The 18,854-nt window shown below is 34.9% G+C and overlaps 1 protein-coding gene across 6 annotated transcripts; it reads left to right on the plus strand.

Moving 5' to 3' along the window:
- The first annotated feature begins 246 nt into the window (after nucleotides 1-246).
- Nucleotides 247-6,187, plus strand: LOC126692931 (uncharacterized). 6 transcript variants are annotated; one of them, XR_007645140.1, is made up of 5 exons: nucleotides 247-606; nucleotides 1,134-1,189; nucleotides 1,757-2,963; nucleotides 3,539-3,792; nucleotides 5,891-6,187. XR_007645140.1 is itself a non-coding variant. In XM_050388749.1 (3 exons), the coding sequence occupies exon 3, from the start codon at nucleotides 1,804-1,806 to the stop codon at nucleotides 2,227-2,229; it is 426 nt and encodes a 141-aa protein (XP_050244706.1). In that variant the 5' UTR covers nucleotides 252-606; nucleotides 760-814; nucleotides 1,757-1,803; the 3' UTR covers nucleotides 2,230-2,482. The 6 variants fall into 6 exon arrangements, 4 of the variants coding, with proteins under 4 accessions (XP_050244706.1, XP_050244705.1, XP_050244703.1 ...); XR_007645139.1 differs by lacking the exons at nucleotides 3,539-3,792; nucleotides 5,891-6,187 and having other exon boundaries at nucleotides 253-606; nucleotides 1,757-2,316; nucleotides 2,421-2,482; XM_050388749.1 differs by lacking the exons at nucleotides 1,134-1,189; nucleotides 3,539-3,792; nucleotides 5,891-6,187 and adding an exon at nucleotides 760-814 and having other exon boundaries at nucleotides 252-606; nucleotides 1,757-2,482.
- Nucleotides 6,188-18,854: the final 12,667 nt, after the last annotated feature.

An 18,854-nucleotide genomic window follows, 5' to 3' on the forward strand; every position in this document is an offset into this window, starting at 1 on the left:
TTCTTCATTTATGCACTAATACCACTTTTAAAGTTTTATTATACACCAATAATAATAAAAAATCATGATAATAGTAGGAAAAAAAAAAAAAAAAAAAACAGTGATGAAAAATCTCTCTCCATATATGTTAAGTTTTACCACACATATTTACTAATTTCCTTTAGGATCCTCGACCTTGAGAGGTGGACCCCAAAAGAAAAAAAAAAAAATCCATTTTTTACTTATGAAGTTTCAACTTTCAAGTTTCAACCATTCTATTTCTACTTCTGTTTGCTTCTTAATTCAGTTCTCTCTAGTGTCCGCCTCTTTTCCTTTCTTCTCTTTATAGCTAAGCTCTCTACCCACTATGGCTATGATAAATCTCTTTAAGCATCAATCTTTACGCTAATACCTCTCATAGTCAAATCATTTTGTGATCTGGGTCTTTTTTAAGTTCTCATTCAGATATATTTTCCACCACTTTTTGGTCTCTGCTACTTCACATTTGAAACCATCAACAGAAACTAACCCACTTGTTTTTTGAGGTTTTAATGGTTTATTGATAGGTAATCAGATTTTGAGAAGTGGGATTTGTCTTTCAGATGCAGAAAATGGATTTTTTATGAGGTCAGCTTCATTTCTTTGTGTATACAACATATATTACAGGAAGGGATATATGTTCTCTTTTTAAGTTTGGCTGAAAAGGTTAATTCTTTGTTTCTTTTCTGAGAATAAGTAGGGAAAGAAAACTATTTTTGATTATAGGTTTCTCATTGTCAGAGAACTTAGGAAAGAGTGACCTGTACCTCACTGAGAAGCATTGGGTTTAGGTTAGGTGAGTATCTCACTTTTTGCAAACCAAAACAACACTAGACATAGGATTTACAGTTTTTTTCTTGGTCACTTTCACTCAGATTCACAGCAGCTAAACTGAGGATTATTGATTTTCTTTTCTTCTATATAATGTTCATATGATGTTAGCATGGATTGCTTGTTTTTGTTTTGATCATGAAATGGATTGCTTTTGTTTGTTTGGCTACTGATTTCTTCATATGGGAGGATGAGTTGAATATGTTTCTATAAAGAGCCTGATTTGGGTTATTTATCACTTGTTTTTTCTGTTCCTGATATATTTGTTGCCAGTGGTGTCCCAGGTTTGCAGTGGACTGGACTCTGCTGATGTTTGGCTTAAATTGGCTGCCTTGAAAAGGTTGTAAAATTGGGAAGCCAACCAATTAATGAATATATGAATTTTGTTATATAGGAGCTCAGAAACATAACATCCACTGAATGGATTTTATAGAATTCATTGAAGTTTATTTTATTCTTTTTCTTTTCTCTTCTTTTCCTTGGCTTTCTCATCAGCCAAATATAGGGTAAAATATAGATTTTTATGTTTTCATGAGTAAATGTAAATTTCAAAATGAAAAAGTAAAAGAAAAAAAAAATTTGTTCTTCCTTTAATTGCTTAAACAAATGGGTGAGTGGGTTTCAAACCTTTCCTCATGGGAGAACTGGGTAAGGCTGCTGAGGCCACAAAGCTCTTTGTAAAGTTGTTCTCCCTTTGTTATTAATAAGGCTGAGGATATGTCCTCTTCCTGAAAAGGCTGTTGGTTATATGTCAACTAATGCCATTGTTAACTACGTCATTAGCATGACTGGAATTTTGTTTGGCTGTGGAAAATGGAATGTATTAATTTTGTCATCTTTTAAAATTTGCAATCTCAGTTACTAAATTTAAATTCAGGACTTTAAGTTTGGCCGCTTGACTTTGCAGAAGTCCTTTTGAGTTGTTCAAAATTCTCTTTGGGGAGTTTCTTTATTATGGGTAGAGGTAGAGGAAAGGGGAAGAAACAAAATGCTGTTGCCTCTCGTGAGGATCCTGGAAGCGGTGAAGAGGAAAAAATTCCAGCATACAGGAGAAGAGGAAGGCCTCAAAAACCATTAAAGGATGAAATCGAAGAAGAAGAGGAGGAAGGAAACACTGACAAGATAGTAGACGATGGAGAGGATGCAAAAGTTAATATTTCTAGAAAGGATATGAAAAATCAGAATACCATAGAGAATGGACGGAAGAGGAAGAGGTCTGCTCAGGTCAAAGAAAATATCAGTTCAGTTGGAGGGGAGAATGGCATTGGAAAAAAGTCAAGTCCCGATGATTCAACAAAGTCAGTTGGATTCCGACAAAATGGAAGTAGGAGAAAAAACAAGCCCCGCCGGGCTGCTGAAGCTGGTGTTGAGTGCAAGTGAGCTTGGATTGGCTATTATGATGGTTCTTTACCTACCTTTCCATTGCTGGATAAATCTTTTGTATGGGGCAAGGCGTTGTTAACTTACGTATGGTTTCCTGTAATTCCTTTGCTATATGCTTATTGTTTTTTGTAATATCCGAGTTCTAATTCCTCTTAATGGATATTTTTCATTGTAATGTTTTGGAACAGATTACTGCCAGAATTTTGCATGGAGCTACCTCCTTTGAAAGATATTTTCTAGTTTTGTGCTATGTGCCTTCTGTTATGAGTGACAAGAAAAGTTTCTTTTCCCCGTGCCAACAATTTTTTTCCTAACTATGTTAATATGAAATTATACAAAAATTGGCCAGATGTGTATAATGAATTAGCTCATTTAAGGGAAGTCAACAAGTTGGTTATAATATAACAGGGCTTGGGTTTTCACTATATCCTAAATGCTGCAGCAGCAGCAATAAGTGCTTTGATGCAGGTTGGGGCTTGGAGAATAAAACTGAAGGCTTGGAACTGGAAATGAGAGGAGAAATGTTGAGTTAACAAGGCAAACTGAAGCATTGATCAAAGATGTGGCTCTTGTAATGGACTGCTGTGACATAATCTTTGATGCTAAACCAAATATGCTACATTAGGCATTGATAATGTCTTACAAAATGTAGACAGATACCTATTCAGGGTGGACTCCTGTTGCTCATTGATGACACGGGATCCTTGAATACTCCCAACAAGTGGAATGAGGTAATTAATGAGAATTATGCATTTCTTTTTCATATTAATTTCGGCTTTTAATACTTTTTCTGTATTACTGTGCTGCCCATTTTGTAAAATAGATGTAATTTGCATTGTAAAATAGATGTAATTTGCTAGACTAACAAGACTTAGGCTGTTTTGTTAGTATACCGTTGGTGATCTTAGACCTGTTAGCACACTAGAATTTCCTTGCTAACTTAACTAACTAATCTTTCTCAAAAAAAAAAAATTTTGCATTGTGAAATAGTTGAAGTATATCTTCTAAGCATATAATGCCGTTGACATCTCATGTATATAAAAATATATATGCGTATGATAGTCATCTCATGCATTTTAGAAAACATATGCCAACTTTCCCCAAAAATTGGAGCAAACATGTTGATGATCAAACATGCTTTAGGTAGATTATTGGCTGGTGAATCTAGCTGATTTTAGACATGCTTTCTAGTTTCTAGTTCTTATATCTATATTATTTTTGGTTTACTTTTGTTTTGAAATGCTGAAAATAAGGGAAGTCAATTTCCAGGAAATTTGAATAAAATAGAATGTGCAACCTTTTGTAGTGTCCATTCAAGGATGGTGACAAACGCACATCTTGGTTGCTGAGTGCAAATAAGTTTATGTACATGCAGAGAGTGCATAAACTGAGATTGTGTGTGCACGCACACGTGTAATACAAAATACCCGATTCCAAATTTGGGCTGGTTCACCGCTTTTGGCTGAGTTTAAAGTATGGATTGTGCTTCTTATGATGATCAAGATCCGCTCTTCGGTTTAGGTTTGATTTCAAATAAACCAACTGAACCGGCTTGGACATGTGAGTGATATATCAATTTCTCGTTTTACATAAACTTTCATACTTGGACCTTTGATTTTTTTAGTAACTAATTGAGTTACTACACAATGTGCGGTGCAATTTATTATTAGTTTTCTTCAATATTTTGATAAATTATACCAAAAATCTTGTAATTTAATTGATTGACATCTTAATTTCCAATAGAAACATTCAGGATAAAGACCCCCACCCCAACTATCAATGTATAATAAAAGATATTTCAATAAATTTCATTGTAAAAAATTGTAATCTTTAGTTATTTTATATATAGAGACAAAATAGAAATACACTAAGAGTAGTATAGTGACTCGATCATGCTATATATATATGTGTGTGTGTGCATGCGCGCATGTGTTTACAAATTGAAAATTGCATGATATAGTAGCTAATATAGATAGACACATTTCATGCCTACTAAAAAATGTTTATATCCTTCAATTATTATTATTTATATATATTCTTGATTGTGTGTTACTAAAAAAGTTTTCCCCTTTTTGTTGGACATGGTTTCAATTGTTGCAAAGACAACTAAATTTAAGTAAAAATGCTATATTTCAAATCAATTGTTTCTCACATAAAAAAATCAATTATTTCTCATATAAATTTTAGAAAAATGATATTAAAATTTCATTATGCTTAAAATAATTAATATAACAAAATAAACATTTTTATTATATTAGTAATATTTCTAACTATATAGAATACATACTACAGTGTTAGTTCACACATATATGCGCGCGCGCACAAATACACACACACAAAGGAGTTAGGAAATTTAAAGAATTAAGATTAAATTTAGGGATTTCACAAATATTTAATTTTCTTTATGGCTTTTGTAACAGTTGTTGACAAACCAACTAAACATGAGTAAGAATGTCATATTAACATTTTATTATTATTATTATTATTATTATTATTATTATTCCAACTATAAATTATTTTCTATATAGAGTTTATAAAAATAATTATGTAAATTCATTTAATATAAATAATTAATGTACAACAATAGATAATTAATATATGCATTTATTCTATCAGCCAATTCAATAAATTAATACTTCAATATGAATACAGACTTTGTTGAACTAGAAAACTAAATAAAGAGAACTTCAAGGAATGCACTACATGGCATAATTTCACTCTCCAACATGAGGTCTCTGCTTTTATATATATATATATATATATATATATTGATTGATTATGCTGTCTAGTGCCTTCAATATTGCTATCAAAAAGAAAATGATACTGACAACAATAATAATAATATAACCTTGAAGAATGGTTTTAGACAAAAATAGGCATTTGAGGCTTAAATGTGAATGTAGTTGTACTATATGAGGTTGAAGGCATTCACAACAGGCCATCGTTCAAGGTGCTTCTTCTACACGTGAACATATTACGTTGAAGGCACTTGCGAAATAATCTATATATAGGACCGTGCTGCAGAATGTAGTTTAGGTGGTTTGGTCATGTGCAGTAGAGACCAGAAACATTGCTTATTGTGAAGCAGGAATGTTGTGGCATTGGAAGGCCCAAGAAGTAAAAATTATTGTTCAAACTTCAAAAGCCGCAAAGTATGAGTCTGCTACTGACGCCAAATTTTTGGCACCAGAGGTTTTTTTATTTTATTTTTTTATGACAGCATAAATGAGGTGAATTCATCAAATATGAAAGACAAAGGGTTGTGTCCTTCCTTTTCGGTCATTAACTGTTTACCAATTACTTAGACTAAATGACTAGAGGTATGATATGTACATAATATTTTTACAACAAATCATAAATGACAGGTTATTACTGGTTGTTATTATTGGGCAAAAAAGTAATCTTAGTGTTAGATTCAAATTTGAACCAATAACAACTAACCACCTATGATTTGTTGTGAAAATATTATAAAAATGTTGTGGATGCAACATTTATTTCTCAAATTACTAATGTCTGTTTTTGGGAAGATGTGAGCATTGTTATTTGTGCTAGCGTACATTGTAAGTGTTAAGATTTTCAACTGGCTATTCATATTCTCATTAATTGGAGTTTCTTTCAAAAAATTTCGTTTGTTAATGCTCTTATTTATTTTCTTTAGCACATGAAGTCGGATTTGGTGGAGGCATGAGGAAGAATGAACGAGCTAATCTACTGCTGCCACTATTTTTACCAGCTGCTCCCATTCTACCCTTGTTTTGATAATGAGATATGCTAGTGTTGTAAAATTGAAAACCCCTTTTTAGACTTTTCCTTTATTTTCTTTTTGACTGGATAGTCAGGACTTAGGAGCAAGTTTTAATTTCTATGTTCTTTTGCTACCTTTTATACAACTTCCCTCCCTCCAAGTTTTATATATATGGGAGAAATTAACAAAGACAGCCATTGATAGGCTCCATCATAGATGTCACCTAAGAAATTACCTATAAATTAATAGAAAAAATAGAATTCCTTCAATGAAGGTTGCAGCCATTAATCAGCTGTTTAATCATTTTTTTTTTTTTTTTTTTTTTGATGGGGAACATAAATTCATTGCCACAAGAAAATGAAGTACAATCGGAAAGACAAAACAAAGGAAAGAGACACCTAGCTACCATCCTGCCATCACAGGAACAGCAACCAAAGATAGATCCTTCCAAACTACAAAAGATTTACTTTACAAGCACAAGCCAACTAATAAGGCGTATGTACTACACTGTTGGACTCCCATTTCTAGAGCACCAAACTACAAGACCAGGAACAGCCCTAGGATCCCAACATTGCACAAGTGTGTGCAACCTATTACACAGACCCAAGCCAATCATTGATCCTGGAGGCGCTGCCAGGCAGTCGCCGCCACTTCTGAAACAAAGTCAACAAAATCCGATGGGACTATTTCACAGCTGCATTTTTTAGCACGAGTATCCTCATCCTCTAAAGTTTCCTTTCCTCTCAAGCGCTTTATTCCTATCACTTTCAACTGGGCGAGTGTTTGCTCATCATTTGTTCTCCCTTTCGCACAGGCAATTTTTTTCAGGCTGCCTTTACCCAAGATTTGCTTTCCTTTCTCTTTTGCTTTGGCCTGAAAAATCATACCAGCTTTGACTGTTTCTTTTTCATCTTTATCCAAAGAGGCCTTTGTACTTGGGCTCCCTTATGAGGAAGAGTCTTTTGGCCCATGAGAGGCAGGGCCTTTTGGCCCATGAGAAATAAAGCCTCTTTGCTCATTAGAAACCTCCAGAATTAGTTGACCACGTGACTTCTCACAAGGATCAAAGACATTCACCACCTATTCCGAAACATCACTGATAGCCTATACGTTCCCTGAGAGCTGTCCATCCACACGTGTGATGTTTCCACCTTCCCCGATAACGCCCTTCTCTATGCTTGTGTTCCCGCCCTCTAAACCTCTAACCCAGAAGCCTTCCGATGAAGAACCAATCGCTAGCCGAACCATCTCCTGTATTCCTTGCTCTGCAGAAATGCCACGATTCTTTTCCTTACTCGAGTACTTTTCCTTGCCGGTCTCTTTTGCAGTCCACCCAGCCCTTAACCAGTCCCCATATTGAGGACAAACATTTCTCCAATATTTGGACATTGGGCAATACTTATTATCATGCCCAAGCTTTCCACAAATAAAGCACATTGTAGGTAGCCTTTCATACCTAAATGAGAGCCATAGACATCCTCGATCAGAGCTTGTAATATAAGCTCCCCTTCTAAGTGGCTTATCAATCTCCAAATCCACACAAACCCAATCTTGCGGATCATATTGCCACGAACGCCTATCCACTTCAATAAATCTACCTATCTTGCTACCTATTTCTTCCCCTACTTCCTGTGACATATGCTCAAAAGGAAGACCCCAAATTTGAACCCAAAAGGGAGAATGGGTGAACGAAATATTTGTGGAAGTCAGCCTTTTTTTCCATCTGCAGAGTAAGAGGAGGTTATTATCAAAACTCCAAGGTCCACACCTCTCAACCCAATCTAATTGATACTTAGAGCTAAACTTAAACTGGAGTATATTATTTCCCACTTCCACAATTCTCATGTCTGAACCCATCTTCCATGCTGATCTTAGAGTGTTCTTCAGAGCTCGTTGGTTCTGTTGCCTATCAGAGAGAAGCCGCCCAAAAAGACTTAAGGAACATTCTTCAAGGAGGTCTGAGCTATTTGTGATAGTGATAGGAATAGCTTCTTCTTCCTCTTTTGTGAGCTGCAAGTTTTGTAAACTGTAGAGAATACTCTGGTCCATGACTTGAAATTTTGTTTCTGTCTAGAGAGAAAGTAAAAGGCTACTATATAACCCTTAGAACTGAAGGTTAGGGATGGAGCAACTCGTATTCAAAACGAGAGGAAAAAAACTCCTACTAGGGAGAGGTGCTGTTTAATCCCATTTCTATGTATCATAAGTCCAACTTGTCATTACTAGATTCTTTTAAAGTTAAGCATTTGACCAAGGTTTTTTATAGAAAACTTTTCAATTCAGTTCTTTACTTCTTAAGCTAATCTTTTAGGGTCCGTTTGGTTGGAGAGGTGGAAAAATAAGAGAATAGAAAATGGTAGGAAGATGGAAAAATGAGAGGATAGAAAATATTTTAATTTTCCTCTTTTTTGTTTGGTTGGAAGTGAAAAAATGGAGGGATGGAAAAACTGAGTTTATATAAGTTTACTCATATACCCTTGTTAAAAAATAATGCCCAATTGAAACAAAAAAGTAACAAACAACCAAAAAAAATCCAATCACCCAAATTTATTAAAAAATAAAAATCACGTCTAAAAAAAAAAATGGAATGAGAACAAAAGAAACACTTAACAAGGGTACTAAAGCCCAGGAAAGCAAATGAACAAAAAAAAAAAAAAAAAAAAAAACTTATTAAAATTGGAATTAAATTTTTTTTAAATTAAAAAAAAAAAATCAACAAACAAACAAAAACAAAACATACTGAAAAAGTCCATGTGCAAGTTGCACATGGGCATTTTTGTTCTTCACCTATAAGATTTTCTCCCACCAAGTTTTCTCTCTATTTTGAAGAGAAAACTTTTTGATGGGTCTCACTATCATTTTCCTCTCCACCCTCTCAACCAAATGCCCTTCAAAAAATTTTCTTTCCTTATTTTTTCCCATCTTCCCTAAAATTCACACCACCCTTGTTTGGATGGAGGAGGGAAGGAGGGGGAATGGAGGATAGTAGAGTAGAGTTAGCTAAAAATAAGTTAATTTTGGACTAAATCTACTCTACTCGCCCTCTCTCCCCCTCCATCCTAATGGACTATTAGGGTCTTGTTTTTCTCTTCAAGTGGGACATTTTCATCCTTATAATTTTCAGCCAATTTATTGGCTCCATTCAACCTAATCTCTAATGCTCCCTTCACTAAAAAATAAAAATGGTCTCTTCATGCTTTAACCCCATTAAGTTATTTAAAGGGTTGCTTAAATGTTTTTTTTTTTTCTTAGTTCAGTACATTTTTTGAAAAGCTTGTTATATAAGTTACTTTAAATCAGACATCATCATCATCAAAATCCTCCTAAGATTAATTTCCATGATCATGCGTAAAATCTTAGTTTTCATCAAAGTCAGAGGGAATACTTGGCATTAGGACTTATCCATTGACAATGCGGTCGAAGAATCACAATTAGGATTTTAATTCCTAAATGAGTGATTTAGGCTCTGATACCAACTAAAACAATCTAATTTGACTCTTATACGAATTGAAACAATCTAATTTGACTCTTACGTGATTAATGGATTAATAGATTAAGTTTTGTTTAAGCCTAGAGTTAACAACCAACCAAATAGTTTAACAACGGTAATACTCACCACAATCCAAAGCTAGCACATAATGTAATAAAAGGAACACAAAAATTTTAATGAAGTAAAAAACTTTTGAAGAACTATGCTATAGAAAAATCTATGTGCATTTACAGTAAGTCAATAATATTTTTGTTTCAATGAATATAACTCAAACAGCTCTATCCTCGGAAGCTAAAAGTTAAAAATTGTATCTGATTTACATTTTTTGGCTTTGTCTCCATATCATTGGGCTTGTGTGTGGAATGTTGATCGGATATTCCAAGTCCAGTTCTCCCTTAAATGGATCAGGGTTCACTTCGAAATGTCCTTATATGAAAAACGGCCCAAACCCTCAACATCAAACCCAAAGTCCCCGCAAACCCACCATAGATAGTTAGATTCCAACACGCAAAAATTACAAGCAATGCTAGAGATAGAATATTTTTCATAAATTTTTTTAATCATTGACATACCTTATAATGATTGTGAATCAAGCAACATCAATTTTACTTGGATCTATCATTGGCACAATTTTTATTACATATCAATCACTAATTTTAAAATAAAAAGAAAAAAAAAAATTGTGAACAATCAGGTCTCGAAACTTATTGATTTATGCCTTCTACACAAACAGAATTTTGGGTGCTGGTTAAATTAACCAACATCAACAACATGGACCCTTTCATTTGAACATTGAGGACATCCTATGCATGGCTAGTGCCCTTATTACGGCAAGCAGGTTAAGTTAGGTCATGTTTTAGCCCAATGGGCTTGTGTTGTGTCTCCTCTTGTGTTGTGTCTCCTCTTTTGAAGGGTTTTTTGTTCCCTCAATTTATGACCTTCCCCACAGTGTGTTCTTGCCTTCTTGGGGGGCTATGAAGAGTGAATGTTTTTTGTTGTCTAAATGTGTGACGTTTTGTTCCTTTATACTGATTACTGAATTGATTACTTTTTAGCGAAGAAGAAAAAAAAAAAAAATATATATATATATATATATATACATATATATATATATATACATATATATACATCCAAGTCCAACCAAAATGGAGTCACTCGGACAGTCTAGGTGATTGACAAGCAACAAGAAATAGTAGGGGCACTAACCAGTAGGCAATTGTAAAACTATTAGATCCCATGTATTGGGCACAATGGACAAAAGAACTGGTCATTTGTCTTGCCCATACAGTATCTATAATGATATTGCCTTGGATTTACCTGTCGATTTTGGATTGGATATATGACAACACTTTTCTTTTTTATAGGAAATATGACAATGCATTTCCATATAGATTGATGTCAACTTTTTTTTCTTTGATGAGTAGTTGATGTTAACTTCGTTGGCTTGGTTCATGTGATTGGGGTCATCCATTGAATATTAATAAGAAAAGTAGGTAATTAATATGATATAGTTAACTTCAAACTCATAAGTTTAAGTTTTTTAGGTTAAGTGGTATTCTTATATGTTATATTAAATACTCAATTGAAATCTCTCTAAAGTGTTCTCTGTTCTAGGGTTGTCTAGCGATTCAAAAACCCGACCAAACCGATCGGATCTGACCAACCTAAAGCCCAATGGGTGGACCCAAAGCCCATGGTCAGTCAGATTTGGCTCCTTCTCTAACAAAAACCAAATATTCGGTTTGGGTAGCGGGTTAAGGGATTAAAAGCCCGTATAACCCGACCTATTTGAAGGTTTCAGATTTTTTTTTAAAATTATTAATTTTTTTGGTCAATGAAGTGATAAGACAATAGCCTGTTCACTATTGTCTGAGTTCTGACTAATTAAGACTTACACGCTAACTCAACATACACGCAAAGCCCAAATCAATTCAAAACTCCTCAATATCAAATCAAAATAGTTTCAAACTTTCCACTATTTCAGACTTTTAGTTTCACGTTCCTCTCTCTCTCTAATCCCTAACCCTAGCCCCTTTCTTACCGCTGCTGTCGTTGGCTCGCCATCGTTGGCTTGCTGTCCTCGTTGCACTCACCATTGTTGGCTTGTAGTCTCTCTCTCATCCAAACCCCTCTCTCTTAAAGCCTTCTTTGATCTGCCATCTAAGGCTTTGATCTTATGCATCTAATGGTGGGTCAGCATTTCCATATAGATTGATGTCAACTTTTTTTTCTTTGATGAGTAGTTGATGTTAACTTCATTGGCTAGGTTCATGTGATTGGAGTCACACGTTGAATATTAATAAGAAAAGTAGGTAATTAATATGATATAATTAACTTCAAACTCATAAGTTTAAGTTTTTTAGGTTAAGTGGTATTCTTATATGTTATATTAAATACTCAATTGAAATCTTTCTAAAGTGTTCTTTCTCCTGGGGCTATCTAGCGATTCAAAGACCCGACCAAACCGACCAGATCTGACCAACCTGAAGTCTAGTGGGTGGACCCAAAGCCATGGTCGGTCGAATTCGATTCCTTCTCTAACAAAAACCAAATATTTGGTTTAGGTAGCGTTAAAAACCCACATAACCCAACCCAGCCGAAGCTTTCAGATTTTTTTTTAAAATTATTAATTTTTTCGGTCAGTGAAGTGATAAGACAATAGCCTGTTCACTATTGTCTAAGTTCTGACTAATTAAGACTTACACGCTAACTCAACGTACAGGCAAAGCCCAAATCAATTCAAAACTCCTCAATATCAAATCAAAATAGTTTCAAACTTTCCACTATTTCAGACTTTTAGTTTCACGCTCCTCTCTCTCTCTCTCTCTCTCTCTCTCTCTCTTTAATCCCTAACCCTAGCCCCTTTCTTACCGCTGCGTCGTTGGCTCGCCGTCGTTGGCTTACTGTCCTCGTTGCACTCATTGTTGTTGGCTTGTAGTCTCTTTCTCATCCAAACCCCTCTCTCTTAAAGCCTCCTTTGATTTGCCATCTAAGGCTTTGATCTTATGCATCTAATGGTGGGTCAGTATTTTTTATTTTTTTTTAATTTCATACAGATCTTGTGATGGATGTGGTGATGGTGGGAGACAGAGTGGTGGTGGTGCCGGTTTAGTGTTCTCTCTTTCCGTCTCATAAATCTGGGGTTTATGGTTTATTTTTGCTTTTTGATTTCTATAGGTTTGGATTGTGATTTATGTGTTGTTTAGGTTTATGTTTTGGGTTTTGATTTCTCTATTTTTTGGGTTGATTTCTCATGGGTATGGGTTGGCTTTGATTTCTCTATTCTTTGGTTAATTTCTCATGGGTTCGGCCGTCTGGGTTGGTTTTGATTTCTCTGTTCTTTGGTTGATTTCTCATGGGTCTGGGTTTTGATTTCTCTGTTCTTTAACTCCGGGTTTTGAATTTCTCTATTCTCATTGCTGTTGTGCTTCAGACCCAAATTACTCAACGGTTTCGACCCGCTCAACCGACAACCCGAGCCACCAAGTTTGACCTGAAATTCGGTCGGTATCGGGTCCATTTTTTGTTCACCTAATCTGATCAGGTCGAGTACGGGTCAATCCAAAACCCGATCCAATCCGACGTGTGGATAGCCTTACTCTCTCCCAATAAACTCGATCCCTTCAATTCCATAATGTTTTGCTAATATGCCATCCCTCCAATATGTCTTACTTGGTCCAACTAAAATTAGCCACCTTAATGATGTGATGTTTAAATATTCACATCATTTATTGAAATTTTGTCTCTCTTTTATGGAAATATTTATATTATATTTATTTGGATGGACTTTTCAAAAAAATATTTTTCAAAAAATTAACTATTTTTTTGGTGATTTTGTTAGGACATATGTGAATCATGTTAGGAACATATGTCAATATTTTATGTAATTAGCTAATCCTTTGACAAAACGCACTTTACTTGTAAATAGGTAGATCTAGGATGTGTTTAATACTTCAAGAAATAAGGTTTCAAGTTCAAGTGTTAAAACCATGCAAATCTGTCCAAGAAATAAGTAAAGAAGTGCTGGATTTTAAAGCTCGACAACTAGCTCGATAGCTAGTATCTATCGAGGTGTAAAAAGCTGCTGAAACCCAAATCTCGACAGCTAGCTCAATAGATACCCTATCTGTCGAGGTTTATGAAAAACGGATTTTCAGTTCTATTTTGCATCCAATCCGTGAGTACATGTTTTGGCTTTCTTTTCTCACAACCCTAAACATATATAAGGATTATTTTAAAGGTCGTAAAAGGTTGCGCGAGTGTGAAGAAAATTTTTGTAAATGCAAATTGTGACTGGAGATAGAATTTGCCCTAGTTCATTTTTTTATTGAAGAAGCTATTGTGTTTGTATACCGTAAGGTTTTGTGACCAAGGAGTTTCTTAATCTTCATCATGTGATGAACTGAAGAACTTTGGAGCCAACATCTTTCTCAAGTTGGTGATTAAGTCGCGTACTGGGATTCGCGCATCTATTGGTTAGTCACGTACTGGGAGCCATGCATCAAAAATGAGAGATTGTCACTATAGAACAAGTCCAATTGGGTATTGGGATAAGAGTTCAACTGTAGGTTAGTATAAGGTATTAGAATTCCTTTACTTGTAACCGCTTGTTTTGAGAATAGTGGATTCTCGAGAGTGGTGACCTTAAAATCACCTGGTGAGGTTTTTGCTGTGTAGGTTTTCCCCATTCGTAAACAAATCACCGAATCAATTTAATTTCTGCTGCATTTAGTTAATTGGTGATTTGTTTGTATTACCACGCATTTTGCATGTTAATTGAATTAATTAATTAATTTGGCTAAATTAATTGGTTAACTTATCACAAGGGGTCAATACATTCTTGGCCTATCAGATTGTTTGTGACTTGTAAAATGAGTTAAAAAAATATTTATATATTTTGTAAACTCATATTCTTTAATTGTGAATTGTTTTTTTAGGAGGGTACATTACCTTTGGAATGGTTTTTTTCCTTCAAGAAGTTATTCCTCCGTTTTTCAATATAAGATTGCTTGTAGCTTGTAACTTGTAAAATGAGTTAAGGAATATTTCTTTAACCATGAATTGCTTTGTTGGACTTGGGGTACATTACCTTTGCAATGGTTTTTTCCCTTGAAGAAGTTATTCGTCATTTTTTCACTTCCTTAGCAAATCTTGTACTGCACTTTGTTATTTTTATATTTCTTGCTTTACGATTTAGGGTCCGTTTGGATTGAGCTTATTTTTGCTGAAACTGAAAACTGAAACTGAAAACACTGTAGCAAAATAATTTTTAAATGTGTGAATAGTGCTATGGGACCCATTTTTAATGAAAAAGTTGCTGAAAAGTGGAATTTGTGGGTCCGGAAACAGTGCACGAATGCACTGTTCACTGTGCAAAAGTCAGCAAATGCGGGCTGAACCAAAAAAAAAAAAAAAAAAAAGTGAAAACCGCAGAACAAAAACGCAGACGCCAAGAAAGGGGCAATCCAAACGGGCACTTAGTATATGCTAAGTTGTAGTTAAAATTAATTATCTGTGTGGACTGCACATTCACGGTGGAAATATTTTGGAATAAGCAAACTTTTAATGGAACAAGTGTAATCTGAATAATCAAGAAGAAGAACGAAACTACATATGGGTTTAGGAACGATTTCACAATGCTATAGAAGCACGCAAAAGCATTGTTCTTAAAAGTTTATTTGTGCCATTTGAAGAAAAATTTGATGCAAATCAATTCCTAGGCCAAACAACCTTAGAAGATTAGATTTGTCCAACCTTTCTGTTGGACACATTTCCATGTATAGAGGTTCATGAACAACCTTCTAATAATGTCTTTCCTTCAATTGATCGAGCAAAATACTAAGAAATAGTATTCTGATTGAGAAATATTTGAATTGTCATGCGTTAAACAAGACGGGACAAGGAGCACATGCAATATAGATAAGACCCATGTCCACTCTAAACCCATATCTTAAAATTTCAGAATTTTACAATAGTTTATAATTATAAGAAGAGCTCACTCTTAACCAATGTGAGACTCATAGCAAAAAAAGTGTTCGCAACACTCTCACACCAACAATTTCCCCTAGTCTCCTTTTTGTTCATGTAGACACCAAACAACATTGGTAAGTTTTTTCAAAATCAGCCATTTGGTTGACCAAGGTTGCTATTTCTCTTCTTCTAAAAGCATTCACATCAATGATGTTAAAAAATTTAGCTTTCAACAACACAAAAAATATTTTATATACACCTAACATCGAAAGTTCTATTTTAGCATATAACACATTAAAATAATATAAACAACCCAACAAATTCATTTCACTGTAACCTCTCTCTCTCTCTCTCTCTCTCTCTCTCTCTCTCTCTCTCTCTCTCCGCCTAAACTCCATCCCTCTCTTCGTCTCTCTCTCACGCACCACCATACGCGCTACTACAACAAGCCACTACCACCACCGGCCACTGCCACCACTAGCAACAACCACAATCCACTATCACCACCAGCCACAACTGCAACCCACTCCCACCACCACCCATTAAAACAACCAAGCAAACCACTACCCACCGCCACCCACTCCCATAACCCACCACTAACAAAATGACCCACCACCATTACCATCTCCACCAAACAACCCCTGAAGCCTAAAACCCAACAACCTACAACCAACCAAACAACAACCTCGACCACAAACTCCACAATCTACTAAACAACGATCTCCACCAAACTTGGATGCCAGAACAAACCAAACCCACTAATCCAAAAATGCCAACACCGATCTCAACAACCATCGCATACCCACACCGCACATTGATCTCTAAGCCATCTATCACCATTTTGTTGGGAGAGGAGAGGAAGCAAAAAAGAAAAGAGTGAGAGAAAGGAAAGAGAGAATTGACTTGAAAGAGAGAAAAAGAAACTAATTTAATATTGATAACAGCTTGCTACAGTGAACTATTACTACTAGCAGTTCACTGTAGCAAGTTGGTAAAATTTTTTAGCTTTAGCATCATTGATGTTGGGTGTTTGAGTGTTAAAATAACTAAAAAAAACCATTTTAACACCACTATTGTAAATGCTCTAATTTTTTTATAGAGGGCAAAAAGTGGAATGAGCTTTCGAAACTCAAGATTCAAGAAACGCTCAAGTTATTATTGTGGGAAACAACTTTGAATGTTTTACCAAAAAGGCCAACTCTAAATTCTAGATTTACCATTGAAGATGTAGATTCATTTTCTGCAACTCAACCATTGAAACTACCCAACACCTTTTCATTGTTTGTCCTCTCACTCAGATAATTTGATGTCCAACTCTAGTTGGCCAATCCACTTTTCAATGATGCAATTTTTTTTTTCTTTTACATATTACAGGACCTAGTTTTTGCTGAATGCTACAAACCAGCTCAATTTTCAGGATGATGTAGTTTGTTCTCTATGCAATTGAGAGTTGTGATATTAGAGCATTCATATCAGTTTGTGCAAAAAAATTTGTTTATTTTAGCATAAATTTTTTTTTCTATTTCTATTTACCAATTTTTCAAAACACCTAGATGAAATTATCTATTCTAAACTAGATACACAATATCTTTTTTTCCTTATAACTAGATGAGTATGATCTCCACTATACGCAACATTATCGTGTTGTAGGTTTGGAACAAATGAGGTGGTACCTCCTTCATTTTTTATTTATTAATAAATCAATATAATTAAAAAAAATATTTTAACCTTCATTTATCATATTCTTTGTTAATTTTCTTATTTTCAAAGGAGAAATGTTAAAAGCTAAAAAATAAATAAATAAATAAATAAAAATAATTAAAAAAAAATCGTTTAAATTGTGGTTAAAGTAATATTATTTAGAGGATTTATTAATATTTTCTTTATAATCTAATCATATGATATCACTGAATGTAAAGAGGATTACCAAAATTTGTGTCCATATAGTAAGAGTAATGCTACATACGCCCAAAAAAAAAAAAAAAAAAAAAAAAAAAATTATTACAATAGTTAAGTTGACAAGTTTGCACTGATTCTCATTTGGACTTTTTTTACTTGCTATTAACAATCTGTCGCATCATATCAAATTTTGAGCATCTATAAACTTTCTTATTTAGTAGTTATCTTTGGACTAAGTGTGCATTGGGGAAGCGCAAAACGCGCTTCCCAGCATTCACATCTGTGTTTTTAACTTTTTTTTTTTTTCAAGCCGTGATTGTTGACTTTGGGGTGTGAACAGTGCACACACAGTAACTTTTTCAGCAAATTTTCAGCAACTTTTTAGTCACGGGATCCACAAATCTCACTTTTCAACAACTTTTAAATTAAAAATGGGTCCCACGATACTATTCACACATTTAAAAATTATTTTGCTACAATGTTTTTCAGTTTTCAGCTATATCCAAACAAACCCTAATTATCTTTGGAGCAGGGGAAAAGAGCAACGAGATGTCCAGTTGTTAGTTATATACTCATGAAAAAATCTTTCAATAGTGGTCTCCGTGGGGTCGTTTACTGAATCACTGAGAGATTAAGAGTTGACATGATCTTCCTCACAGCATCAACATTTGGCCATTTTCCCTGTTCTTGAGCAATTATTGTAGGTAAATAGCATTCACATCAAGGATATCAAAAAATTTAGCATTTTGCATCTCAAAAACCTACTTTATCTATTTTAACAACTCACTTTACAATACATCCAACATCAAAGGTTTTATATTTTTTATCACTTCATTAAAATATTATTATTTTTTAATTATTTTTTTTTTCTCAATCTCACCTCTTCCACTACCCACAAACCCAAAAACTCACTGTAATGCCCACACTCACTACCACTAGCCACCACCACCCACAGCCATAGCCACAGCCACCACCACCACCACCACCACCACCACCCACAACCTTAACCCTAACCACCAAAATCACAAACAAAAACAAACCCAAAAACAAAACACAAACCCATCTCTCCCTCTTCTCTCCCCCTCTTCTCTGAACCAAGATCATTAACAAAATCACACTTCTTTCTTCCCAACACAGTAAACCCATAGTCACCACCAACCACCATCACCCACTCACCTGCCACCACTGTAAACCCCAACCTAAAATCAACCCACCACTAACCACCACCACCACAAACCATACCCACCCACCATCAACCACCATAAACCAAAACCCACTCAACCTCCCACCTGCCACCACCGTGAACCCCAACCCAAAATCATACCCACCAATAGCCACCACCACCATAAACCATACCCACCCACAACCAGCACCCAAAGCCACCCCAATCAACCCACAAACCCAGCCACCAAAATAAAAAACCCATCGAAATTAATCAAAACCCACAGAAATTAAAACTCACCGATATCAAATCACAAAACCCATTACAACCCAACCACACCAAAATCAACCCCCGAT

This window comes from Quercus robur, chromosome 7 (assembly GCF_932294415.1).
Source record: "Quercus robur chromosome 7, dhQueRobu3.1, whole genome shotgun sequence".
Classification (NCBI taxonomy): Eukaryota; Viridiplantae; Streptophyta; class Magnoliopsida; order Fagales; family Fagaceae; genus Quercus; species Quercus robur.